Here is a 23,627-nt window from a genome sequence, read left to right on the forward strand (position 1 = left end):
AGTGCAACCTTAATCCAGAGAAAGATGCCCAACCCACCCCAAAATCCACCTGAAGGGCAGCTCCACCTCTGGCAGCAAAACTGCAACAGCCACCTCTGCACTGCAGGTTCCTTTATTTGCTCTTCTTCTCTCTGCAGGCTGAAGAGAAAAGGAGGCAATAGAAGTAATCAAAATATAAGAAAAAAAGGAAAAGCTAAAATTGCTCACTAGAATTTCTTACATACCTTGGTGCTAAGGAGCCTTAATCTAAAATGCTTAAGGATTTAGCTAGCTGGCTGTTATCCTTCAGCATTATTAACCTGCTTCATAACGGCATCAATGGGCCTAGCAAAGCCCTTTGGGTAAGATCTGTGTCCATGCTCTACAAAAACACAAGTGCAGCAGTCTAAATTATAAACATCCTAAACCCATTCTGATCCTCCTCAGCAGAGCCTGCAGTTTTTATTATGCTAATCTCCCAATAATCTTTCATCATGCTGACTTGCCACTTCGTGATCTGCTTTCCTGCAGTAACCAAGGTCACCTGGACTCGTGGCAGGTGCCTTTTCAAGGACCATATGCCACTGCAACAGGCAGAAGAAAAAATACCTTGCCCTTAGAAACTGTTCAGAATGCCAACATTCAATTTTTGCTACAGTTCTCACATCCATGAGCTGAATAAAAGCTTATTTTCTGATGAAAAACAGAGGGTGGCCAGTGACAGCTATTGGTTATGAAATTTGTACACTGAAGAGCTGAAGACTGCTTCGTCACTCTGAAGCTGGAATCAGAGCAACATCTTCAAAAGGATTTTTGTGTTTTTAAAGAAATGTGCAACTCCTATTCCTGTCTTAAAAACTTGACAAGCTAGCAGTCGAAGCCTCACAGCAGAAAAAGACATCTATTTTTAGCAGTGTTTGAAATACAGATCCTGATTTCCTCAGTTCAGTAGTTTATCTAAAACATCCAACAATACATCAACCTTTCAAGGACAGAGACAGAGGCACTTGTTCAATGAGGCAAGACTTTCTTCAGTCTCAAGGCAGGACTACTGAGACAGTGCAAGCCCAGGCTGCACCTGCAGGACATCCAGCCCCCAGCTAAGAGCATTATCCTTTTTCCCCCTTGACACCAAATTCCACAATTCACCAGGAAAATGGTATTTCAGATCCCCCTCTGCACTTATTCCAAACAAGATCTCGCACACAGATGCACAAATAAATAAATCAGAGCAGTGTGGGGTTTTAAAAGCAGAACACAAGTTTATTTACAATCAAGTTCTTATGGGCAGCTGAATAAATAAAAATTTTGCCCCATGTACTCTAATTCCCCTCTGCAGAAAGTGTCTGAACGAAAGGCTGGGTTAGAGTGAGCCTGTCAGACCAGCTCCCCCAACCCAGCCCCTCCAAAGAACACACTTCCATAGTAAAACACTATTGGGAAAGAAGAAAATAAAGTGCAAATAAAAAGGCAATAAAACGCTGGTGGCTTGTCTTGAGGCCCAGGTGATGTGGAAAGGTTTGGCTGGATAAAGATATGCCAGGTAGACACATCATGGTTTAGGGTGACAGAACAGGGACAGAGCTCAGACACCGCTCCGTATCACAGAGGGCTCCAGCGCAAATGGGAATATTGCACGTGTGCTCAGGAACGGGGCAAGTGGCCTGGAATTGCCAGCACCAAAACAATGGATTTGGGATTTGATGCCACTAGTTCCCCTGTGTACTGACAGCCGCCAGGACAGGACGGATGAACAGAAAAAGGAACCAAACATCTGTATTCCAGGACTGAAGTCACAGGATTACTACATTCCTCATCACTGCAGCACAACTTCTAGAACAACCTCACCAAGCTTAGCTCTCTCCTCACACCCACTAATCAAACTGCCTGTGGTATAAAAAGATTAAAAAACCTCCTATTTTGTGATGCCCAAGCTGTTGAAGGGCATGTCAACACAAGGGTACAGAAGTCCTGAAGAACAAACGAACCGTTGCCTCAAGAACCAATACAGAGTTCACAGGACAGTGCTGGAAAGCCTGTGCCAGGATCAGAACAGATCTAAACTGAGTTGATGACTCAAAGGCAGAGCTGTCAGAGCCATGGGAGACCCTCTTTAAAAGCTGTTCCAACACTTTAAACTGCCTAGGATGTGTTTCAGGATCTTCTCACCCCATGCCTGAACTAGGCCACCAGAACAGAACACAGGAGACAGAACATGCTTTAAGTCAGCATACACAATGACTTCTTTCCAAAGTTTCCACCTCAGAAGTGCTGTAGATACATTTGTGTGACAGGATATTTGGCACAGCTGTCTGGTGAGGAATCCCGCTAGTATCTTCAGCTCCACGTGGTGCATAGATACTGCAAGTAAAGGCATGACTAAGTAGTATTCTCCATCTACAACAGCTAATCCCATTCTGAGTCCAAGTGCCACAGTGCAGTTTTGGCCATGAGAAGTCTCTGACTCAGGCTCCTTTCTCCATTGCTTTAGAACTTCCCTCTGGAAAGCAAAGCCCATGTGCTTGTCCATATCCTGACTCTGGATGGATGTGGGCTCAGGTCTCCATGCTGTGCAGCCACGGAGCAGCACCAGCACACTCGGCCTCTCAGCCTCCGTCAGTCAGAACTCAGCCCACAGCACAGCCTTGTTTCCTTTGTCCACACTGACCACGTGGGCACCCGATGGTGACCACGTGACTGCATTGATAGAAGAACTGAAAGGGAAGGCAAGAGTCAGTTTAAAAACAGCTGAATTCCACCACAGCACTTGGCACTGGAATGAAATACTGTAATACTCTTATTACCAATTAAAAAAACCCACTTTCTCACATCTCAAGAGACTTGGGCTTTTAGTAAGTCTGAGAGAGGTACAATTCCTTCAAAACATATTGAATGCACTTTACTAGAATCATATCTCAGTTTAACAAGATAACAACAAATCTAATTCAATCTAGAGAATACCGCCATGAATCCACAAAGACTTTGCATATTAATCATTCTCACATGCCAATAGAAGTTGCAAAGCTGTACAACTCCAACTTTTTGATAGCTCAGCAAGATCCACAACCCAGATCCCCACCCTAGGCTGCATGTCCCACTTCTCTCACCTGTGATGCTTTGCAAGCGTCCTCTCCAATTTCCCAGTAAGCACATTCCAAATGTAGAGGGCCCCATCAGCTGAGCCAGCAGCCACATAGTTACCATCAGGGCTGTCAGATCAGACCAGGTGCAGAACGCAAAGAACAATTTGCAAGTCAGCAATTTTCAGCACACATCATCATTCCACCCACAACTTCCTAAGCAAGCAACTTGGCATTAAATAGTCTTTTAGGAGTTATGTGTTATCACCTGCTAATACTAAGAAGTGAAAGCGCTTTGAAATCAGAGCATTTCCAAGACATTGGATCAATATTTACAGATACACTCTGGCTTGACCAAGAGGTAACCTGGGACAAATTACAAATTCTGCCCCATTTTTCTACCTGTAACTGGGGACCACTGCAGTCAAGCATCAGGAATCACTCAGTTTAGCTGGGGAAAGGTTTATCAGGTGCCTTGTTTATGTCTGACCTTACCTGAACACAACTCTTGTCCAGTCAGAGCCGCATTTGAATCCTTGGGCACTGGAAATTTAGAATCAGATAACTGTTAACTCATTTATGAGAAGAGATACTTACTAAAGACAATGTTAAGGATTTCTGTATGGTTTAGAATAAACTCCAGCATCCCTTTATCCCAATTCATGTTTCTCATACACCCTTCTCTCAATGGCACCTGAAGAAATTCTTTCCTTTAGAACACAGACTTCTAAGCCTAGCTGCCTTCTTCAAAGAGAAACATGACAAGATCCATTAGAGCAGATCTTTGCTGTTTCTAGACATTCTAGAGAACTTTGCCATGTAGAAAAGCAAAGTGAGGAGACTGCTGTCTTCACAGAGGCCCTGGAAACCACTCCAGCACTAAGGGTAACCCACAATACAAGGTCCTGAAATTCACAGTGCTCCTGTGAGGAATACACTCACCTGAAGGTCTGTTTGACAGCACTGACCCGCAGGTCAATGATCTTGAGCAGATCATCACGGGAACAGGTCAGAAGCTCTGTTCGCTCGGGGTTCAGGTCCAGAGCTGTGATTCTTCCAAACAACTCCAGTTCTTTTACTATGCTTTCAGTCCTAAAGACAGAAAGAGGAAAGAAAAAAAAAAAACCCAAGAAAGCTGTGAACTAGGGTCCAGAAGCCAAACCAGTGCATCAAAACTTTGACTTGTCCCAATGTGGAAGAGAAGATAAAGGACTACTGATTTATTCTTACATTTTGTTTCTTTCCCAAGCTAGATCCCACCTTGTGGATAGCATTTCCAGCAAACAGTTAAGACACTACTTTCCTCACAACCCCACCCGAGAACAGCAAGTACTGAATAATGAAAAATACCTACCAGCAAGTATGCTGTCTTTCCAGAAAAGAAATGGCATCCCAAAAAACAAAACAAAACAAACAAACATACAAAAAAATCCCACAAACCTATAACACCAAACAGCCTAGAAGGAGTAACAAAAGTCTCTTTAATGGGTTTTTAACGCTTTTATAACAGTTTCCCCAGCTACCAAGCTCAGGAAGAAGAGTTCCCTACTTCAGATTAGCTTGACAGCAAACCCATAACCACAAATACACCATAACCTCTGCTACAATAGTTTTACCTGATGTCCCAGAAACGAATTTTCTTATCAAAATGTCCACTCATTACACACTGCTCAGTACACACGATGTCATTGCAGCTAGATCCTGCAAATACTGTTTTTATACCTAAAAAGGAGAAACCAATGGTGACATGCTTAAATTCACATTGTCCAAACTGATGAAAACCGAGACAGAAAATAATCCCTAAACCCTCCCCCCCACCATACAGTGGCAACACAGAGCAGTGCCTAAGGAGTGGCACAGGACAAACTGTCTTAAAATAATCCTGATTAAGTCTTCAACCTCTCTGCCCTTTCTCAATCTCCTTTGCTGGGACTTGAAAAGTTCCCATGACAGCTGCTTTACTTCCCCTTCATATTTAGCCAGCTATAATTTGCTACTATTAAACAACATGAATCTGTCTCCTTGACCTATGTTTGCAATTCAGGTATCAAGGTAAGTTTGACTCTCAAATGCTCTCTCAGTGAAAATAGGTTGAAGAGCCCCTAGTAGGAGAAAAAGAAAGGAAATAAGGTATTGCTCCCAAAGAAAAACCTGGATCCTAGCAATTCCTTCATTTGAGATGCTGACATTTTTGGTATGCTTCCAAGAGACACTTCCATCCACCTCAGAGTTAAAAACCTGGCCTGGCTCCAAGTTTTTAGTGGAAGACTAAAATACCCATTCCCAGACTGGTAAACAAAGACCACTCCCAAAACCAGCTGCTCTCAGTGTAATAGCATTAACAGTGCTTCCTGCACACACAGGATTTCTTATTCCAGGTAACAGGCAGAAAGACTTCACTTACTTAAAGAATAACAGAAAATGGAATGACTACTAGCTTTTTCTGTTTTTATACTGGCAAAAAGATTCAATAATTGATTTGACACCAGACTGCCAGGAGCATTCAGCAGAAGCACAAAACATGAATGAAAGTCAGAACTTAGGCTTCCTTACAAACTTTGCTGCGGAGATCCCAGAGCTTGAGGGTCCGGTCATGACTTCCCGAAACAATACGTGCATTGTCCAGCAGGAACTTGGCTGACAGAACTTTACCACTGTGACCTGTGAGGGTGTGCTGGGGACACGAGATTGACATGAAACTGAGTATTTCCCCTTTCTCAAATTGTAATTTGCATGTCTCCTGCTTTGCTTGGCAGAAAAAACATCTATTACAGGTAAATAGAGATCACCATTGAGTAGGAGTGTTAATTATCAGAGTCCAGCCTGGAGCTGGGAAACATAGGTCACCTTTTGCTGCAGTTTCTCCAGTTACTCAGGAACCTGCCAGCTCCTTCCTCAACACTCTGTACACCTACATTTCATCAACAGATGGCAACTGCAACACAGCCTTGCAGGACAATCCAGGGGTTAAAGCATGCTGAAAATGGAAATTGTGCCTTTCTGCCTTCATATGGAGCTTCCCTCAAGGACACAACAAGGTATGGAGTCTCAGTTGTTATTACATCTTAAAGCCTGAAAGCTGAGACAACCAGGGATTTCAGAAAAACTCCATACAGCAGCTTCTTTAAGTGCAGAGGGAGGCTCTCTAGGGCTGAGAACATGAATCACATTCACTTAGAATTGTTCAACACTTACATACAAAATCACAAAATAGACAATGAATTACTAAAGTAAGAGTTATGAAAAATAAGACAGAAATCTTTGTAGACAGTTAAGATTTTTTTAAAATACTCAACAGAATATCAAATTACACAAAGCAATCTGGGCGTGGGGAAACACAAAATAAAAGCCCTTAAGAATGGAAAGAAACAGGAGCTAGGTTTGGGAAAAAAACCCAAAACCTGATACACAAAACATCATCCCAAAAAGATCACCTTGCCTTAAGAAAGGAACACAAACTCCAGCAATGAGGATCTATCTTCCACTCTGCATATCTCTTCTGCCCTTGCTGCACAGACATCACATACAGGTGTTGCATTTAGGCAGGGAGTTTTGGCAAAGTTTACAGTGATTTCAGCTTTAGAACCTCCTGCTTATGTGCAAGCCATAGAGATCCACAGTGCTCACACTTGAAACAGAGGGGACTATTTCATCTTGGAAACAATGAGTGCACTCCAAAGAATTACAGGAAGATTATGTGAATGTCTGCAGGTGTAACTAACCTTTTGCAGTGAGTAATTATGTCTGCTAAACTTGTATTCATTATAATTCACATCCAATAGCAGGTTTTGCAGCCAAGGAGAAGATGCAGAAGAACTAATACTCTTCACTTTCCTAAGGCCTGACATGTCCACACTGAGAACTACCCAAAGAATTACAGTGCATCTGTTGGTTACAACCAACACTGGAATGTCAGAAGATGTGAACATCAAAGTGGTACCTTACTAAAATAAAAGTTGAGGAAAAGTGTACATAGGAAATGACAATTTTAAAAGGCTCTTGGAAAGCTGTGAAACTTTTCTTTTGGTCTATCAAAGGATTATTTTCAAATCAGAGCCAACTGTTAGAGAAGAATATGAGTACAAAGTACTTGGGAGGAAAGGAGGAACCCTTCAAAAGATATTGAGGATGATGTCCAACATGCTGAGGCTTGCTGCCTTGGACAGCCAGGCAGAGGGCTCCTTTTCAAGAATGCTGCTCCTGACTTAAAACAAAATTCCCTCTTTGTCTTCTGCAAAGCCCTTTTCAGCAGCCTGTCCTTTGAGAGAGGCTGAATCATTGAGGTGGCTCTCCATAAATCATAAGAAGCATTTAAAGTTCCCCAGAGGGGTACAAAAAAGTGTACACACAGTTTATGTGGCAAGGTTTTTCTAGCGGGCAATGTATTGGGAAAATACACAGTAACTGGAGCTTCCTGCAAGGCTGTGCGGAGATCAACACTGTATTTTAGGTCTTACTGTGAAGAACTTCAACAGATAAAGAACCTCTCAACAAAAAGAACTATTAAAAATGTCTGTAAATGCCTAACTTCCAAAACTGCCATGTCCCCATTAGACAAAACTGGGAACACAAGACAGAAAAAACTCCTTTGCCTTGCAAGACTCACCCGTAATCGATTGTCATCAACTGTCCAGATTCTGCTGGCAAAGTCATTTGAAGCAGCTAAGAGGTAAGAACCCTGTAAACACAAGATTCCTTTCAAATTCCTTCTGCTAGTTGATATGCAAACCAAATGAAAATATTTCCAATAAACCATTAAAAGCATATTAGTGCTATTTTGTCAAAAGAAAAAAGGAATCAAACCAAAACCACAGTAGCAAGTGCCAGTATGGAAAGCTAATGTAACCCTCACCAAAGGGCTGTGGCACCTGCTTCTCCCCAAAATTGAAGGGCTTGTAGAATCATGGCTATAGATTATAACAAGAATAATGTATACCCATTATAACAACAATCAGACCAGAAAAAGGACATTCATCTTTCCCTTTTACAAGCAAATGCGTACTAGTTTACCCTCATCTGTTGTGGAGTTGTTTCCCTCTTTTTTATTTGTTTTTTTTTCTTTTTCAGAGGAAAAAAGCCCTGCATAATCTACTCCCCTGCTTACAAAGGTCTCAGAGTGCAATTAGCCTGATTCTTGCCATTTTCATTAAAATTCTAGCATTTTAGGCTAAGATCTCAAAAATTAAACCTGCCTGAGGAGAGAGAAATCAACTTGTTCATGGCTTTAGGGTTAGGGCTTCCACAAATCACCCATGATGGAGAATGGCCACCACAAAATTTATGCTTGCACTCCTGTCCATCACAAAAGAATTTCCTGAATCCTTGTAATCCTTTGGTATCTCATCCAGGCAATTCTCACAGCAAGTGTGTTCAAGCAACTTGCCAAACCTCAGGATTAGTTTCTCCTGCAGATTAACAGTACATCTCTAATGAGCTGGTCAGTGCCCAGAAGAAGGATCCTCTTGGGTGCGCATCATAATTTATCACACAGAATCACCAAATGGCAGAAATCATATCAGCTTTGTGCTATGGAAGAGGTCTCAGCAGAAAAGTCAGATCACATGTCCAGTTAGACCAATCCAAGACCCCAAACTCCTTCAAGCAGGACTGTTGGATGCTGATCTCAGTCATGTCTCCAGTGCTCCAGGTGATCATGACCTGAGCACATCTCACACTGTCAGCAAACACTCTGCCAGCCACACCATTGCTGTGCCATGGCTGGGGAGAAACTGCTGGGAGAAGAGGGCATGGAACTGCAAGTCTTGGGATAATCAGACCTTTTACTATTCATCACAGACCTCAGTAAAGCACTTATGGGAAAAAAAAACTTCACAGAAATAAAGCCTCAGTGTATTTGCTTCTTCTGTGCTGTTATGCCAGCTTCAGTGGAATACTAATTTCTTACTTTAAACAAAAGTCCGTAACAGCAAATATATGAGCTGCATATCATCTGAATTGTAAGGCAAGGATCAGAATTACAGACTGTACCTTATCAAATAAAGGTCTTTTGTACAATTTCAGCTACTTTAATGTTTTACCTCATTTCTTAGGTAACTTCAATTAGAACTGAACAATAGTAGAAACAATAGTAGAGAACAACGTAATTCCATAAATTTATTCCCACCTATAAACAGTGGATATTGCACAGATACTCACAGCACTATCAAATTCTATGCTTGTAATCCCAGCGTTACTGCCAGAGAGGGAACCTTTGGGCTCACACCTATCTGCACAGAGAAAGATGAACAAAAACTTGAGCAATGGGTTAGAGCAGAAGTTGCCACAAAATGACCCAAAATATGAATTTTTTTAGCATCCCACCAGGCCCCAAAGCAAAAAGGTTTACCTCCCAAGACTTCCCAAAGCTTAACCCTCCGGTCCATGCCTCCTGTTGCTAGTAACCGGGAGCCAGGGCTGAACTGCACCGCATTCACCTCCCCATCATGTGCATCCTGAGGAGGGCAAGGAACAGAACAGCCACCCAAAAGGGAATTAGCACACACCCATAACCCACAGAGCAGAAAGCTACAGAACTTAAAAGTTAACAGAATCACAGCTGTGCATCTTTCAGAGGAAATAAAGCCACAGACTGAAATTCTGCTGTGGCTGATGGTACACAGACAGCAAAAGGACTGATCCATATCGAAAGAAAAAACAAAGGCACATCAAAAAAAAAAAAACAGCAGCAAAGATTCAGCAGCAAAAACAAACTACCAAAAGCCTTAGAACGCTTCCTAAGCTTAGGCTCTGAAGTCACACCAGAAAAAAGAAAATAAGGAAAGGATAGGACAAAAAACAGTAACAGTTGATGTGCTGTAGAAGGAAAGTAACTTTTCATTCCTCCATCTAGAGACAGCCATGGAACATGATCCAATCAGTTCATGCAACCATGGAACAATCAAGTCAGGCTTGAGTTAAGCAAGTCTGCTAGGAAACAGCACAGCAGATGCACTGCATTCACTGGGTGTGCTGGTGATTCTGCAGTACAAGTGTGACAGCACCTGCTTGCAGAGGACTTGGGCTTATGCTGTGCCTCCTCTCTGCAGATGCACTGACCCCCCAGCACCCCTTCTTCTCACAGCCTAATGTTCTGAATTCTTGAACTTTTAAAACCTATGATAATTTTAATAATAATTCATTTTTATTCCTCTATTCATTTCACAGCTTTAGACTACTTACCTTCACAGTATTACCACCACAATTGTAATTATTTTTTAAGTATTTTCAGGACCTGCTCTTTCAAAACCAGCTTTTCTGGAAACCTGTATTTTTATGGAACTTGTTGCTTGAATGTGGTCTGCCAGCTCATATTTAAGGCTAATCACACTTCAAATCTGATCTTTCTGCAAATGCAGAGGAGCCATTCACAACGAAACTGGTGAAAGGCCTTGCCTAGAAGCTATGCCTGAAGTGACTACCTCTGCCACCTCCTACTTGCCTCTCCAAAGGTGAGCCCAGTCTGCTCTCTGCATTGGCCAAACCTCTGCCACAGAGCCCTTGCATTAATTCCTAGAATTCTCTGCCACACCTAGACGTGTCTTGACCCTCCACCTGGGCTCAAAACACTGGAGCTAAAGCCTAACACCTCCTCACCTGACATCCCCCATTCAAGCCAGCTCCAGCTGCCATTTCAGTCATGACCCTGCTCTCACTTGAGGTGACATTGCCACTCCCTCCATCCACAACTTCCACTACAGAATACGGTAACAGGGCAGGCAAGAATATACATGCTTCCCTGCTGCAATGAGCCACATTGATGCTCTGGATGAAGAAAAGCAGTCATTTAATATCCATGAAAAATCCACATCCAGCTCTGGAGTGCCTAAGAAAGCTCCAGAGGCATATTCAAACAAGCAGCTGCATTACAAGACACCTTCCTTTCAGTCACAAGACAGTGCAGTGCACAGAAACTTAGGTTTAGCTTTGTGAGGCCAAGGAACACATCAAGGAGGTCTCAGCTTGAAAACCTTTGATCATGCACAGCCAGTGAGAACACCCCATCACCATGAGCTCCTCTTCACCAGGTTTGTTGGATTACATTTGGTGCCACAACTCCTTTTTCTGTGGAGAACTGGAACTGAATTAATCCCAAACTGTCAGCAATCTCTTCCTCCATCACTGCTCTACTATGGCAGGATAGAATAGGGACTGCTGGGAGCCAAAGGGTAATGGGGTGGAATTTCCCTGTGCCCTCAGAAAACTTCTTCGTCATCATCGACCTCAGTAAGACAGACATCGAGCACACTGGCTCTGAGAAACATGTGGGGTAAGAATTAAATGGAATTGAATGAATTCTACCAAACCAAGAATTCCTTCCGGTTCGGCAGTGCTAACAGAAAGAGTCTCAGGATATCAGTTCCCACATAGGGGATTCACTTCCTCCAAAACCAGAACACAGAATGGCAGAGCAGAGAATTCCTTCTGTACTCACAAAGACACAAATGGCAGTAGTGGGCACTCTCACTTCTTTACTGGCACCTGGATGTGGCTCTGCATTATCCTGGGGGGCAGGGAACGAGGACAGAGAACGCCTCCTGAGATGAAACAAAGTAATAGCATTTTAAAATGAGAAATGAACACTGTTTCTCTTGAATTCATCCTGATGTCTACCTGTCAATTAACTACTCTGTACAGAAAGTAAAAAATTGGGGAAGATGTTTTAAACATCTTTTTTTGCATCCTATCTTTCAAAAATTACATTTGTCATGTAACGGTATATTCACTTGTGGCTTTAGATATTTCACAGTTCACCACATAAGTTATCTGAACTGATTACTGACCTCATTTTGGAGCAGTGTTTTAATGTTCTCAATAGGAAGAGAAACATGGGACTGGCTGCAGCTCCATTGTTATGTCTAGGAATACTCAACACCATTTCAGCACTACATCCCAGGCAGCAAAATGCTGTGTTCCAAAGCTTGGGCTGCTCCATTTAAGCAAAAACATCCACCTACTGCAGAGCTTAGCTTAGAAGGACTGGCTCCACTCTGGATACAAAGCACAGAACTCAACAACTTATTTTAATTAACCCTACTAAAGGAGCAAAGTGCAGTGGAAAGTAAGAGCAAACCCCATGTATTCTCTCCACAGATGGGCTCATTGCCTCTCTCACTGTTGATAATTTCTAACCAGAGTTATCAACTGCAGAATCTAATCAGCACAATGCACCTGGGTTCCACATTACTTCAATGGAATACAATCACATGCTGGACTAAGAGCGGATAATGTTTTCACCTGGCAGTATCAGAAGACTGATGTCCCAAAAGGGGAGACTCAGACAGACTGGAGGGAAAGGTCAGAGGTCAGCACACGGCAAGATGGAAGAAACAGGAAGTTGAGGAGAACAAAAAAGAAAAAATAAAGAAAGGCAGAAGCTAGAAGGAAGGCTGGAAATACTTGTTTGCATTCCCTGCATCACCAAAATTTTGGTGTACACTGAAACCAATAAACAAAACAAAGAGGTGAAAGTGTTCTAACCTACCCAAAGATATTACTGATAGAGTCCAGAAGGCCTCCAGCTGGCTGGGAGAGTCGCTTACTGAAGGAGGGGAGGACAGGTTTAAACCTTGTGAATAGCTTCTCCACATAAAGATCAATACAAACACATTTCATAGCAACACGTCTCCAGAAAGACTCCCTCCCCTGAGACCCAGCCCAGAGACAGAACACCAAGGCAGGCATCAGTGCAAAAGACATCACTAACTACAACTCAGAACACATTCTGTGGGTGAAGTTTCTTCAATGGCCCTCAACCTCACCCTGGGAATTGCTGGGTTTAGATAGAACAGTCTGCCAAGTCTGAAATTTCAATCAAATTAATCCATGATCTCACATAACTACCTCTTACTTTCCACTCACTGCTATTTTAGAGGAAGAACATATGCATGTAATCTAGGTGAAGATTATTTTCAGCATTTCAGATAAACCCAGCTATTTGCAAATAGCTATTGCTATTGTGATATCAATATTCACATTGATATCTTGTAGAGTAATGGAGGCATAAAACAACAGGCATTGTAATAGCCATATTATTAACTACATAGTTTTTAAATATTTGTTTTAAAGATTAAACAAAGATTTTTCAGGCACTAGGGTAATTTAGTTAAAACAGTGAAGGAAAACCAGCACATCTAAAGCATGGCACAGAGAGTACAGCACATGAGCTTCCTACTGCTCTGGTAGAAGCACTAAACTGTGTTCTATCTAAAGGCAACTAGAAACCTAAGTTACATTCCCAACACTGTTCCAGCTCTACTGTGCCCCTTGCTCTCCCTCAGTGACATGCTACAGGAATCCCTTGGTCACAAACCTGGACGTCCGGCTGACAGCTCGCACTGGAGAGGTTTCCTCAGCTGTGTCAGAGGTTTCATCTGCGAGCACTTCGATGTCATCATCCCTGCTGAAGTGAGAGAAAACACCTCCTTTTCAATCAGCCACTGACAGCAGCAACTGACAGGATGGCACTGTTCCAGGGCCTGTCAGTTCCATGCCCAGCACACCCCAGGTTTCTGGAGCTGTAGCAACACAAAGGTAGATCCAGATAACACACACTGATGCAACTGACAGAGATGTAATTCAACACACAGTGTTGAAAACAGATACAGACAGCAATTTCAGGTTTTTTCCTTCCAGCTGCCAATTCCACTTCACTGACAGCAGTACTGGATTTCCACATCCCCTTGTTTCTGTTTTCAGACCTCCTTTTCAGATTCTCTTTACTACAGGATCCTATTTCAGCCTGTAGCACTAAAGACACACAGCATTGTAACAACCCACCACACCTGAGCAAGGCTTCACTACAGAGTGAATGATATTTGCTGGAGCAGTTACAGAGCAACAAAAACATGAGTTACTGCAACACCAAGTATAGGTGATATCAGCACCTTTTTTGCTGTTTCAAAACAAGCAAGTGTTAAAGACAGCACAAGAGGTTAATTGAATTTTCCTGTCTCATCTACACCAAAGACACCCTGATACTTTCTACACTGCTGTAATTCAGGTACAGCACCATTAAGTGTAAGAGCTGTTTTTGCTCATTCCATTAAAGTGCTGGTGGTCAGCTGAACACAAGTGTGAGGCTCCAACCCACGTACAATAAATTAATCCAGCTAAATTACTCAGCTAATGCTGAAGATTTCCCCCATTAGTCACCATGGGCTCTGACAGCCTAGTATTTTTCCCTTCAATGATCATTTTTCCTCCACTGCTGATTTTGTAGGACAAACTATTTTTAAACACACTTTACTAATGCCATTTGACTGAAGAGAAGTTTAAATTCAGCATTTGAATAAACAAATTGTGCCATCAAATAACACTCAGCTGCAAAAGCATTTAAAAGGATGAAAACAACTAACCTCTCATTTCAGAATATAGCTGCACTTTCAATTCTAAGATTTTGGAGGAGAGTATACATGAAAAGACTATAGAAAATATATTCGCTGATTGAATGTATCAGGCTTGTGTTTCAAGGAAATATCATCAAGTTCTGCTAATATCCATTTTTAAAAATCTGAAGTTTCTGCTATTAAAACTATGTGTAGCAAAAGAACTTTCCAGGTTAACAATGTATTTTTAAGTAAATATAAACACCAGGGCACACCCCCTGAAATGGTGCAGTTTTTCCCTTCAGTAAGCAGCCCATTTACACAACACAAACACTCTCAAACTATAAAATCATCAAGAAGAAATCAAAGCCATCTCTGAAGCAGAATACAGAAGCAATTATGCTATCGGGTGTCTCATACTCCCTTTCCACATGCCCCTCCTCCCTCTCCCAGCCTTTTACACAGCCTCCCTTCCAGAGGGATGCACTGCTCCTGTCCTTTGCAAGTGCTTGCAGCACAGCCCTTAATGTGAGTCTGTGATGTGAACATAAAGAGAAAAGATCTCCAGAAAAAGCCTGCAGGCTGCTCTGGCACCACTCAGCAGGGCCCAGGAACAGAGCATCAGATGCAGCAGTTCTAGACTGGGCAAACACAAACACCCTGATGAGCCCGACTCTGAGCACCCACTGCCCCCTGTAGCCCCCTGATCCCACACCACAGAGCCAAACATAGCAGGGCAAGAACAAGGGACTACAGGGATTTCTCTTCATCTTACCAGGTAAAGTATTCCACTGTTTTTCCCTTCGACAATAAATCCCTGCCAGTATGGAAGCCAGGTATTTTCAGCCAGGTTAATTCATTCAGTGCCTGTTCCTCCAGGAAATCCTTGAGCATGTCTGTAGTCTAATATTTTAAAATCCAGGCATCTCCAGAGTAATTGTTTCATTATTTCACTGTTACATGAAAAACTATCTTAAAGACCAAAGGCACATCTCTCAGTATAAAAACATTTTTGTAACAACATCTATTGACCACATGAACCATTCCTGGGACTTTCAGTCCAAGCATCTATTCTCAGTCCTAAAAGAGCTCCTTCTTCTGTAAGTTCAGGTAGGGAGAGTTACGGCACATTTCTGACTTTACACAAGAAGTGCAAACACTCCTCTACATCACACAATTTAGGAGTAACAAAGGTACCATTTATCACACTTCTGCATAAACCTGAGGCACAAACTGATGAAAGAGACTTTAAATCAAGACTGCTTACGGTTCAACAGGCAAGGGTTCTTTGGCAGCTTCTGCCAGCTCCTTCTGCAGCCTGGCCTGGCGTCTCCTAAGAAAGAGAACCCAAGGTTATTAAAAAAGAAAACCATCAACATTTCCTTAATCCCATTCCAAAGGCTACCCTGCACAGTTTTGATGGGCCTCATAGGATTTAAAAAAAAAAAAAAAATCAGTCCCCTGCTCTAGTTTTATCCTGCTTTTCAAGATACTCTGAGCAGGAGAGGCAGTTTTCTTACTGTGAGTAGCAAAGGACAAGATCACTCAAGTGAGGCAATGAGGCAAAGTGAACCTATAGCCCTTTATGATCCATATGAATACACATTAGCTTAGAGGGTAAGGACTTGCCAAAATAACGATTATGTTAGTGAAGCTAATACAAAACTGCCAGCTACTGTGAGACTTGTAATATAGGTCAGTTTCCAGGTATCATTAGCTGGCAAGTAAGCTGAAACAATTCAGAAGAAAAATTATTTTGCAAGGAAAAAAGGCCTTTTTTTAAAAAAGTAGTTTTGCAGTAAGTTTTACATAGCTCAGTCTCATAGCAGATGCTCATTCTAGAGGAATGCAAAAAACACTGGAGTTAGTCAAGTCAAAAAAGGATAAAACTAGGAGCAGTATAAGATGCAATATGAACAAGAGAAGTCCAAATCTAATACCAGCAAAATCCTACAGTTTCTATCTGTTTTATGATCTTCAGCACACAGTTAAATGTTGCTGAAGAAACAAAAGAACATGTTTTATTCATTTAAAAGACTGGAATGTTTTCACCAAGTGTCAGTCTGTGCTGTGCTGGCTGGAAAAAAAAAACCAAGTTCTGGACTCTCACTGTGTTATGCAAGAATAGAGATCTCAGAGATCAAAACTAAATCTGGTTTTATCCTATGCACTCATAACTGCAAAACATACCAGTTTCATCAAACAAAGGTCATGGATCTCACCTTGAATCCTTTTCATTTTCTGCATTCAAACGATTGGCTTCTTGTGCTTTCTCTGCCATCCAACGTGAGACCAGCTCCTGGTTGTCCTCAGTAGTTTTCCTTAGTTTCTCCTCCAAGGCATTGAAGGTGATCTGGAGAGCATCATATTCATCTTTCAGTGTCTGATTAGCCCGCTCAAGATCTTGCAGTTTGCTACGCAATTCCTGGCACTCTGTTTCCAGTTCAGAAATCTTTTGCAAATACTCTGCAATCCTGGAATGGCAACAAAACATACAAAACCATGAGGACCTCCTTTGGGACCTGTGCCATCTTCCTTGTGCTGTTTGCACAATGCCTCACAAAGGCATTTTTAGCCCTGGGCTAAGACTCCTAGAGAATATTATAACTCCAATAAAGAACTCCATCAGAAGTCTGGTCACAGACAAAACAGTTCTTACTCACTTGGCTTCATTCATCTGCATCTCTTTGTCCTTCTGCTGCATTTGGTTGTTTAAATCAATTACAGACTGGGCCAGCTGGGGAGAGGAGAAAATTTCATTACAAACTGCAGGGATGTCAGTGGATAACATACTGAGCAGCCTTCAGTGCAAGCACAGACTAATCTAGCACTAAAAGCATGGATCACACATTTCAGGTCTTTTTTACCCCAGCTTTCTAGGCAGATCTGCTACACAGGTCATTAAATCAGAGAATCCACTTTCAAAAATAAACTGTTAAGAAGCTGCTGTCCTTTGATGTCTCACTCTCTTCCCTGAAAAAGTTTCATTAATAGTCAGATCAAACAGAATGTATATCAGGAAGAAATTTTAGTAGTGGAAAAATCAATACAGAATTTAAAAATTGTCAAGTAAATGAGTACTGACAACCAAGAAACAAATCATCCTGTTAGGGCCAGGACAGCCATTTCAGGAGACACACAGCTCTCACTGTGAACACAGGTGCCACCAAGAGTTTGCTCACAGAGGAAGTTGCTGGTGGAGTGTCTGCAGAGCACAGAGAGGCAGAGGCCGATGCTGCCAAGCTGCAGCTGCCAGCTCATACCTTACCCGGCAGCATGGCCTCAGCTGCCCAGGAAGAAGGAAGACCGATTTCTGGGAAGAGTGCCTGCCTGTGGAAGTGGTTTTAGGACACCAGGTTGGAAGCAAAGAAACTATTCTGAGCGCCCTAACCACCTGGTGCACACCTCCCAGAGAAAACAGTCTCCTCTTTGGAAAGCTCAGAATTGCTGACACTGGAGCTTCTCCACAACTCCAGTGGGGTGTGATAAAAGGAGCATTTTCCAGGCCATTCACACCTTTTCCCTATGAAAGTGTGCAGTCCCATTCAGCTTTCAGACTCATTCAGTCCACTGCTGTGCTTTTAAATCCCAATTCTGCTGCTGAAATTCCTGTCAAAAAAAAAACCCCAAAACAGAAATCCAACATGCCTGGCTTTTCCTCTCCTCCAGGCCCAAGTGTCAGTGTTACAGAATTCCTGGGCTCTGAACCAGCACTCCCTTTCCAGCCCAGCACCATGGCTCTTTCAATCTTGGCAAAGTGAGACCAGTGAAACCACACACAGCCCCCTATGCCCCACTCACTCTAAGTCTTTCCAAGTTACTAGGGGTCACATACAGCTCTGTGGCCCAGATCAGTTCCTTTCTCCTCTAATACAATTAAGAACCGATTAATGAAGCAGAAAATTCAGCACTTAATAATCATGCTGTGCTGACAATAGAAGCTCTCATCTCCTGGTGACAGTATTACAGACCAGCCTGTGTCTGGTTGGTTTTAATCATCAAAAATTGGGGAAGCTTAAAAAGACTCTAGATGAAAGGAGGGAAAAATGATGATTAATGAGCCTGGTAAAATCATGGTCAGGCTCCCAAAAGACCACATATGGACCACAGAGAACATAAGACTTTCCAACCTCGCCACGTTTCTTGTGCAGCTCAGTCAGCTCCTCTTGGTGCTTTATCTTCAGCTGGGCCAGTTCCTGCAGCTGAGCGTCGTTCCATGTGCTATCATGTCCGGGGCTGCAATTGGACAGAGAAGAACAAGAGATGTCCCAAACTAGAATCCAGTTCTTTCTGTGCCTTTGCCAGGGTCCAGACATTGCCTCCCTTGGAAGCTCTGTACACCAGGGACACAGGTGATTCATAAAAAACCAAATAACGCAGGTCTGGAAAGTTAAATCTCTTGAACACTAGATTCACTTTTGTACATTTCTAAACCAGTATTCAAACTCCAAGAGAAGAAAACTAGCTTTGTTTAAATTTGCATGAAGATAACTGAGTCTTAGAAGCACACTCTATAAATTGTGGAAGAATTACAAATGTTTTACCACCCTGATTTTTTCTGGAGGGAGGTGGTAGAACTTGAAGATGCAAGATGTCTGGAGAGGGTACAGAACCAAAAGCCAGGAAACCAAGGGAGTATTCCCAGGCCCTTGGGTTTACAGTCTCAGGTGTGACAAGTCACTCCTCTGTTGGCCTGACTATACTCTTTTTGTGCATAAATTTTCAAGCGGTTACTAACTGTGTTTTTCAACACTATTACTGTGAGATGATCTTGAATTTTTACATATCAGAACATTTATCTCACCCTCTGCCCCAAACAACTATAGAATGTAACATTTATCACTCATGTCTCTGAAAACACAGAAGCAGGCACAGAGAAAACCAAGCTTTTTAAAAAGCATATACACACACAGACTCTGAGCACATTATCAGCTACATTTTGAATTACAGCTTCTTAAAAAAATCATAATTTTAATTAAAACACCATTATATCAGACAAACAGAACAAGGTAATTGCATCCCTTTCTGCAGTCATTTTGTGTTCTAACAGTCCAGGGAGAAACAGATAATCCATCCAAATGTCTCACAGTAATACCAGTAACCTAATGCTCTTCTCAAAAAACAACCAACCAACCGCTCACTGAACTAATGCCGCACTAACTGCATTTCCAAAAAAATATGTGCAAACAGACAAGAAGCCAAGTCCTGTGGTAATATCCAACATGTCCTATAGCTCTAGCCACACATACCCCTACAGCCAGCACTACACACTACTCCTTGGGCATGAGGGAAGTAAAAACACCTTTCTTCAGCTATCTAGGATTAGAAAAGTAATTCTGTTTCAAAAACCTGTCATATACTGAGCATAGTACCAGAGTTCAGCTGAGTTTTTACTTTCAGATGCTGTTCTGTGTCTTTCTTCTCATCCACATTTGGTCCAGCCTCATCTCTTAAGACATGGCATTCAGCCAGAACACAATTCCCATAAACTGAAATGGTTCAAGACAGCTACAGCCATCAGAAAGTTTTTGGGAACTTTCACATGGGTGTTAACTCCAGCCTGCTGGAGCTTTGCCTGCAATTCCTGTAAACCCAGAAGGAAACTTCTTCCTTCTCTGCTATACTGATTTGTTTTGTATCCAAGTGGGCGTGCTCATAGAGTTCCCTGCTGTAGAGGGGTTCTGGTTTCAGGACAAGAACAAAAAGCACCTCAACAGATGAAGCAATTTTTACAGAAGTAGGAATTCTGAGCTCCTTGGCCCTGCCTTCTCTTCAGGTACACTGAGGGCAGAGCTGGCCAGCCCTCACCTGTGGAACAGACAGGCTGTCCAAGGGACACTTCTGGCACACGGGTTGGCTGTGCAAACACCAGCAGAACCAGCAGCACAACCCCTGCCTTCAGCACAACACAAGTGCTACTCCAGGTTAGGGGGGAAGCTTCCTAAGAAATCCTATTAAAAAGCAGGCACAAAACACCTTCCTTTTGGCATCTGGTGCTTATTTAGGACTGACACTTTGCAATCATAGTTTATTTCTGTTCTCCCCTTTCATGTGATGACACAGATTGAAAGAAACTAAGCCATTAAACCATCTTATACTCAATAGGAAGAGCAGAAAACACTGTTAAGTGTTACAAGGCAAACAGACCAGGAGCAGCAGCTCATTGTGGTTCACCTCTGTTCCATGAGTTTGTGATAAATCAGCTTCCTTCCCAAACCTGGCCAGATCTTCCTCTGCTGCATATTCTAAACCTATTGTAACTTCATCACAGGCTTTGACACAGCTATAAGGTATATACAGTCCAACAGAATTTCAGTTTGTTGTGCGCCAAGTCACTGTAGGGATCTGGGAGCGGTTTGTGTGAGGCATCAAACAGGTTTAGGTTACAAGGTGTACAACAAACAGCTGCTGACAAAAAAGGAGTGTAACATACCTGATCTCATGTCTGCTCTGCATGTCATATTTTTCTGCTTGAAGTTTATCAGCCAGCACTGCATGAAGGTCTGACTTCTCCAGCAGCTTGTTATCTGCAGGAGCAAAAAAGTGCACTTAAGAAAACCAGAAAGCAAATCCAGAGTCCCATCTTCTCCTGCCTAGATCACTAGCTGTGATCTAGTCCCTTTAATTACTGTGACACAGCCAAATGCTACAGGAGCCTCCACCACATCACTGTTTCTCTCTCCTCTTTGATCTTAACAGGTTAAGGCACCATCCACCTACAACCCCAGGAACTCCTCATTAATTCAGGTGCTGTGTGGGACTGGTCTTATTAAAGCTTAATAGAGAAAGAGAGAGCAACTTCTCAGGTGCATGGCTATCTGCTAAAACAGAGTAGTTCAAAGTTCACACTCTTTACAGATCCTCAAAGGACAGCAACCAGGAGAACAGGCCTGGCAGAGAGACCAAACCCAGCTCTGCCGTTTGTTTTCTCCGACAGTGTGTGGGACCCCCCTGCCATCCTGACACAGCTGAGCCAGGAGAGGGGCGGGCAGGAAAGCCCTGAACAGAGAGTGCTGGCCCCTGGATAGCTCCAAATTTTACAAAAGACCATGAACAGGGTCAATAGCAGCATTGTTCTCCGTTCCACAAGAAACTGGGCAGGAATTGTGCAGACAATTCAGACATTCAATCACTGTCCAGAGCACAAAGCACTCCAGCCTCTCAGAGAACTGAAACAACTACATATTTTCCTCGACAACGCAGAAATTCCAGCTTTTCTGTTATTATAGACATGTCCCAAACAGTCCCGTGAAAACGGCTCGGCCGAGGCCCCTGGGACCCTGTGCCATCACGGCTTTCCCACCTTTGAAGAAGAGGAGAAATCCCACAATGATTCGGGCTGGAAGGGAGAACAGCGGGTCCCCAGGTCCCAGCTCCCTGCTCAAGCAGGGCCGTCCCATAGCACAGGGCACCGGACATAATCCAGTTCTGGAAAAGCTCCAGAGAGGAAGACTCCACACCCTCCCCACTGAGCAGAGTCTCCCTGCACACACTGATGGGCATCGGAGAGGGAGAAGAGAAGCGCTACTTCGGCCGCGCCCCCGCCGGGCCCCGCTTACACTGGGCGATGATCTCCTCGAACGCCTGGCGCTGTAGCCGGTCCCGCCGCCGCAGCTCCTCCGCGATGTGCCGCTTCCAAGGGGGGAACCCGGCGGCGCGCAGCCCCGACGCCATCTCCGCGGCAGGCCGGGGCGGAGCGGGCCGGGGCGGGCGGAGCGGGCCGGGGCGAGCGGCGCGGGCGGGTCAGAGAGGCGGCGGGAGCGCGGGGAGGCGGCGGGAGCCCCCTCAGAGGCAGGCCCGGGCCCGCGGCCGCGCCCCCACACCCGCCATGGCGCCGCGCTACGTCAGGGGCCCTCGCGTCTGTGCGGCGCGCCGCGACCGCGACACAGGCTGCCCCACCGCTGCCTGACGCCGTCAGCCGGCCTCCGGCGCCGCCGAGCCCAGCACCGGTGTCCCCAGGCCGGATGGCGCCGCGCGAGATCGCGCTGCAAACGCGGAGGCGGGGTCGGCCTCAGGCGAGAAAACAGGCGCTTTCTGAGGCGAGGAGGCCCCGCGCAGCGCCATTTTGTACCCTCCGTGCAGGCGCCATCTTAAGAGTGGCCCCGCTGCCACGTTGAGCACGGCAATGCCGCCATCTTGAGAGTGGCCAACCCGCCATGTTGACGCCCCCGCAGCCCCGTAGCAGCGCATGCGGACAGGCTGCCCGCTGTGGGGGCGATGGCGGCGCCACTCCCGCTGGGCCGGGCGGGTCGAGTCACAGAGCCCGAGCCTTCCGCGGGCACAGCGCTCGCAGCTCAGTGTCCTCGCAGGGCCGGCTGCACTGTGTCGTGCCAGTGGCACCGGCGGGGCTTTGGTGAGGTGAAGGGCTGGTGCCCGTGTGACAGCGGGACTGTCCGGCCTCGGCAGCTACCGCCACACCTCTGCCTGCCACTGTTAAAGCACGGGTGTCACTGTGAGCGAACATTAAAAATTTATTACGGGCTGCACAGAGAGCAGAGTGAATGTTGTACTACACTATTCAAATACGACACACCTGCAGTGCCATTTGTTGAGTGTCTTTGCGCTCTTCTCCCCCTTTACCAGACACCACTCCCATCGCCTGCCGGAAATCACAGAATAACAGGATGGGGTCAGGCTCGGAGCGGCCACAGTGGCTCATTGGTCCCGCCTCCCTGCTCCAGCAGGGCCATCCCCGAGCACAGGGATTTGGATTGTATCCAGAGGACTCTGGAATCCCCTGTGAGGTCAGTTCACATCCTTTCTGGGCACTTTGTTCAGGGCTGGGGCACTGCCCTGGGAAGAAAGTTCTGACTCCTGGGTAGGAGGAACATCTTGGGATCAGTCCCTGCCCGTTCCTGGGCCCCCCGGGGCAGAGCCTGGGCTCTTCTTGGAGCCCTCCCTGTCGACAGGGGCAGACAGGGATGAGGGCCCCTCTCGAGGCTGAACAGCCCCAGCTGAGCCTTCAAGGAGGGTGGTGGTGAAATGAAATTGAGCATGAGGCTTTCTAGGGAAAAAAACCCTAATTTGGAACACAGTAGAAGCTACTATGCAATCCTCCCTGCACTCCCACCTTATGGCCAGCCTCATGAAAAAGCCACACGTTCTCTGGCAAATGTAAAAATCCGTAACAGCTCACTCCACTGCTCTACTTTCAACTGCTTAATGAGAGGAAAGATGTGTGCTTACGTCTTCATAAACAATTCGATGGCTGAAGGAATGGATATTAACGTCTTTGGAATGGGTC

General features: G+C 44.3%; 1 protein-coding gene and 2 non-coding genes across 6 annotated transcripts; all 3 read right to left on the reverse strand.

Moving 5' to 3' along the window:
• Positions 1-1,216: 1,216 nt before the first annotated feature.
• ATG16L1 (autophagy related 16 like 1) lies at positions 1,217-22,214 on the reverse strand. Of its 4 annotated transcripts, none has more exons than XM_030954439.1 (18): positions 21,943-22,213; positions 20,817-20,910; positions 18,514-18,619; positions 17,047-17,120; positions 16,606-16,857; positions 15,651-15,716; positions 13,369-13,455; positions 12,541-12,597; positions 11,491-11,593; positions 9,406-9,511; positions 9,216-9,286; positions 7,666-7,737; positions 5,613-5,733; positions 4,676-4,781; positions 4,002-4,151; positions 3,555-3,602; positions 3,087-3,188; positions 1,217-2,693 (listed from the first exon to the last, which is right to left on the reverse strand). In XM_030954439.1, the coding sequence occupies exons 1-18, from the start codon at positions 22,055-22,057 to the stop codon at positions 2,600-2,602; spliced, it is 1,824 nt and encodes a 607-aa protein (XP_030810299.1). In that variant the 5' UTR covers positions 22,058-22,213; the 3' UTR covers positions 1,217-2,599. The 4 variants fall into 4 exon arrangements, with proteins under 4 accessions (XP_030810299.1, XP_030810298.1, XP_030810301.1 ...); XM_030954438.1 differs by having other exon boundaries at positions 13,369-13,458; positions 21,943-22,211; XM_030954441.1 differs by lacking the exon at positions 12,541-12,597 and having other exon boundaries at positions 21,943-22,214.
• LOC115907196 lies at positions 8,596-8,858 on the reverse strand. The gene has a single exon (XR_004061012.1).
• Positions 11,010-11,279, reverse strand: LOC115907197. The gene has a single exon (XR_004061013.1).
• Positions 22,215-23,627: the final 1,413 nt, after the last annotated feature.

This window comes from Camarhynchus parvulus, chromosome 9, assembly GCF_901933205.1.
Source record: "Camarhynchus parvulus chromosome 9, STF_HiC, whole genome shotgun sequence".
NCBI lineage: Eukaryota > Metazoa > Chordata > Aves > Passeriformes > Thraupidae > Camarhynchus > Camarhynchus parvulus.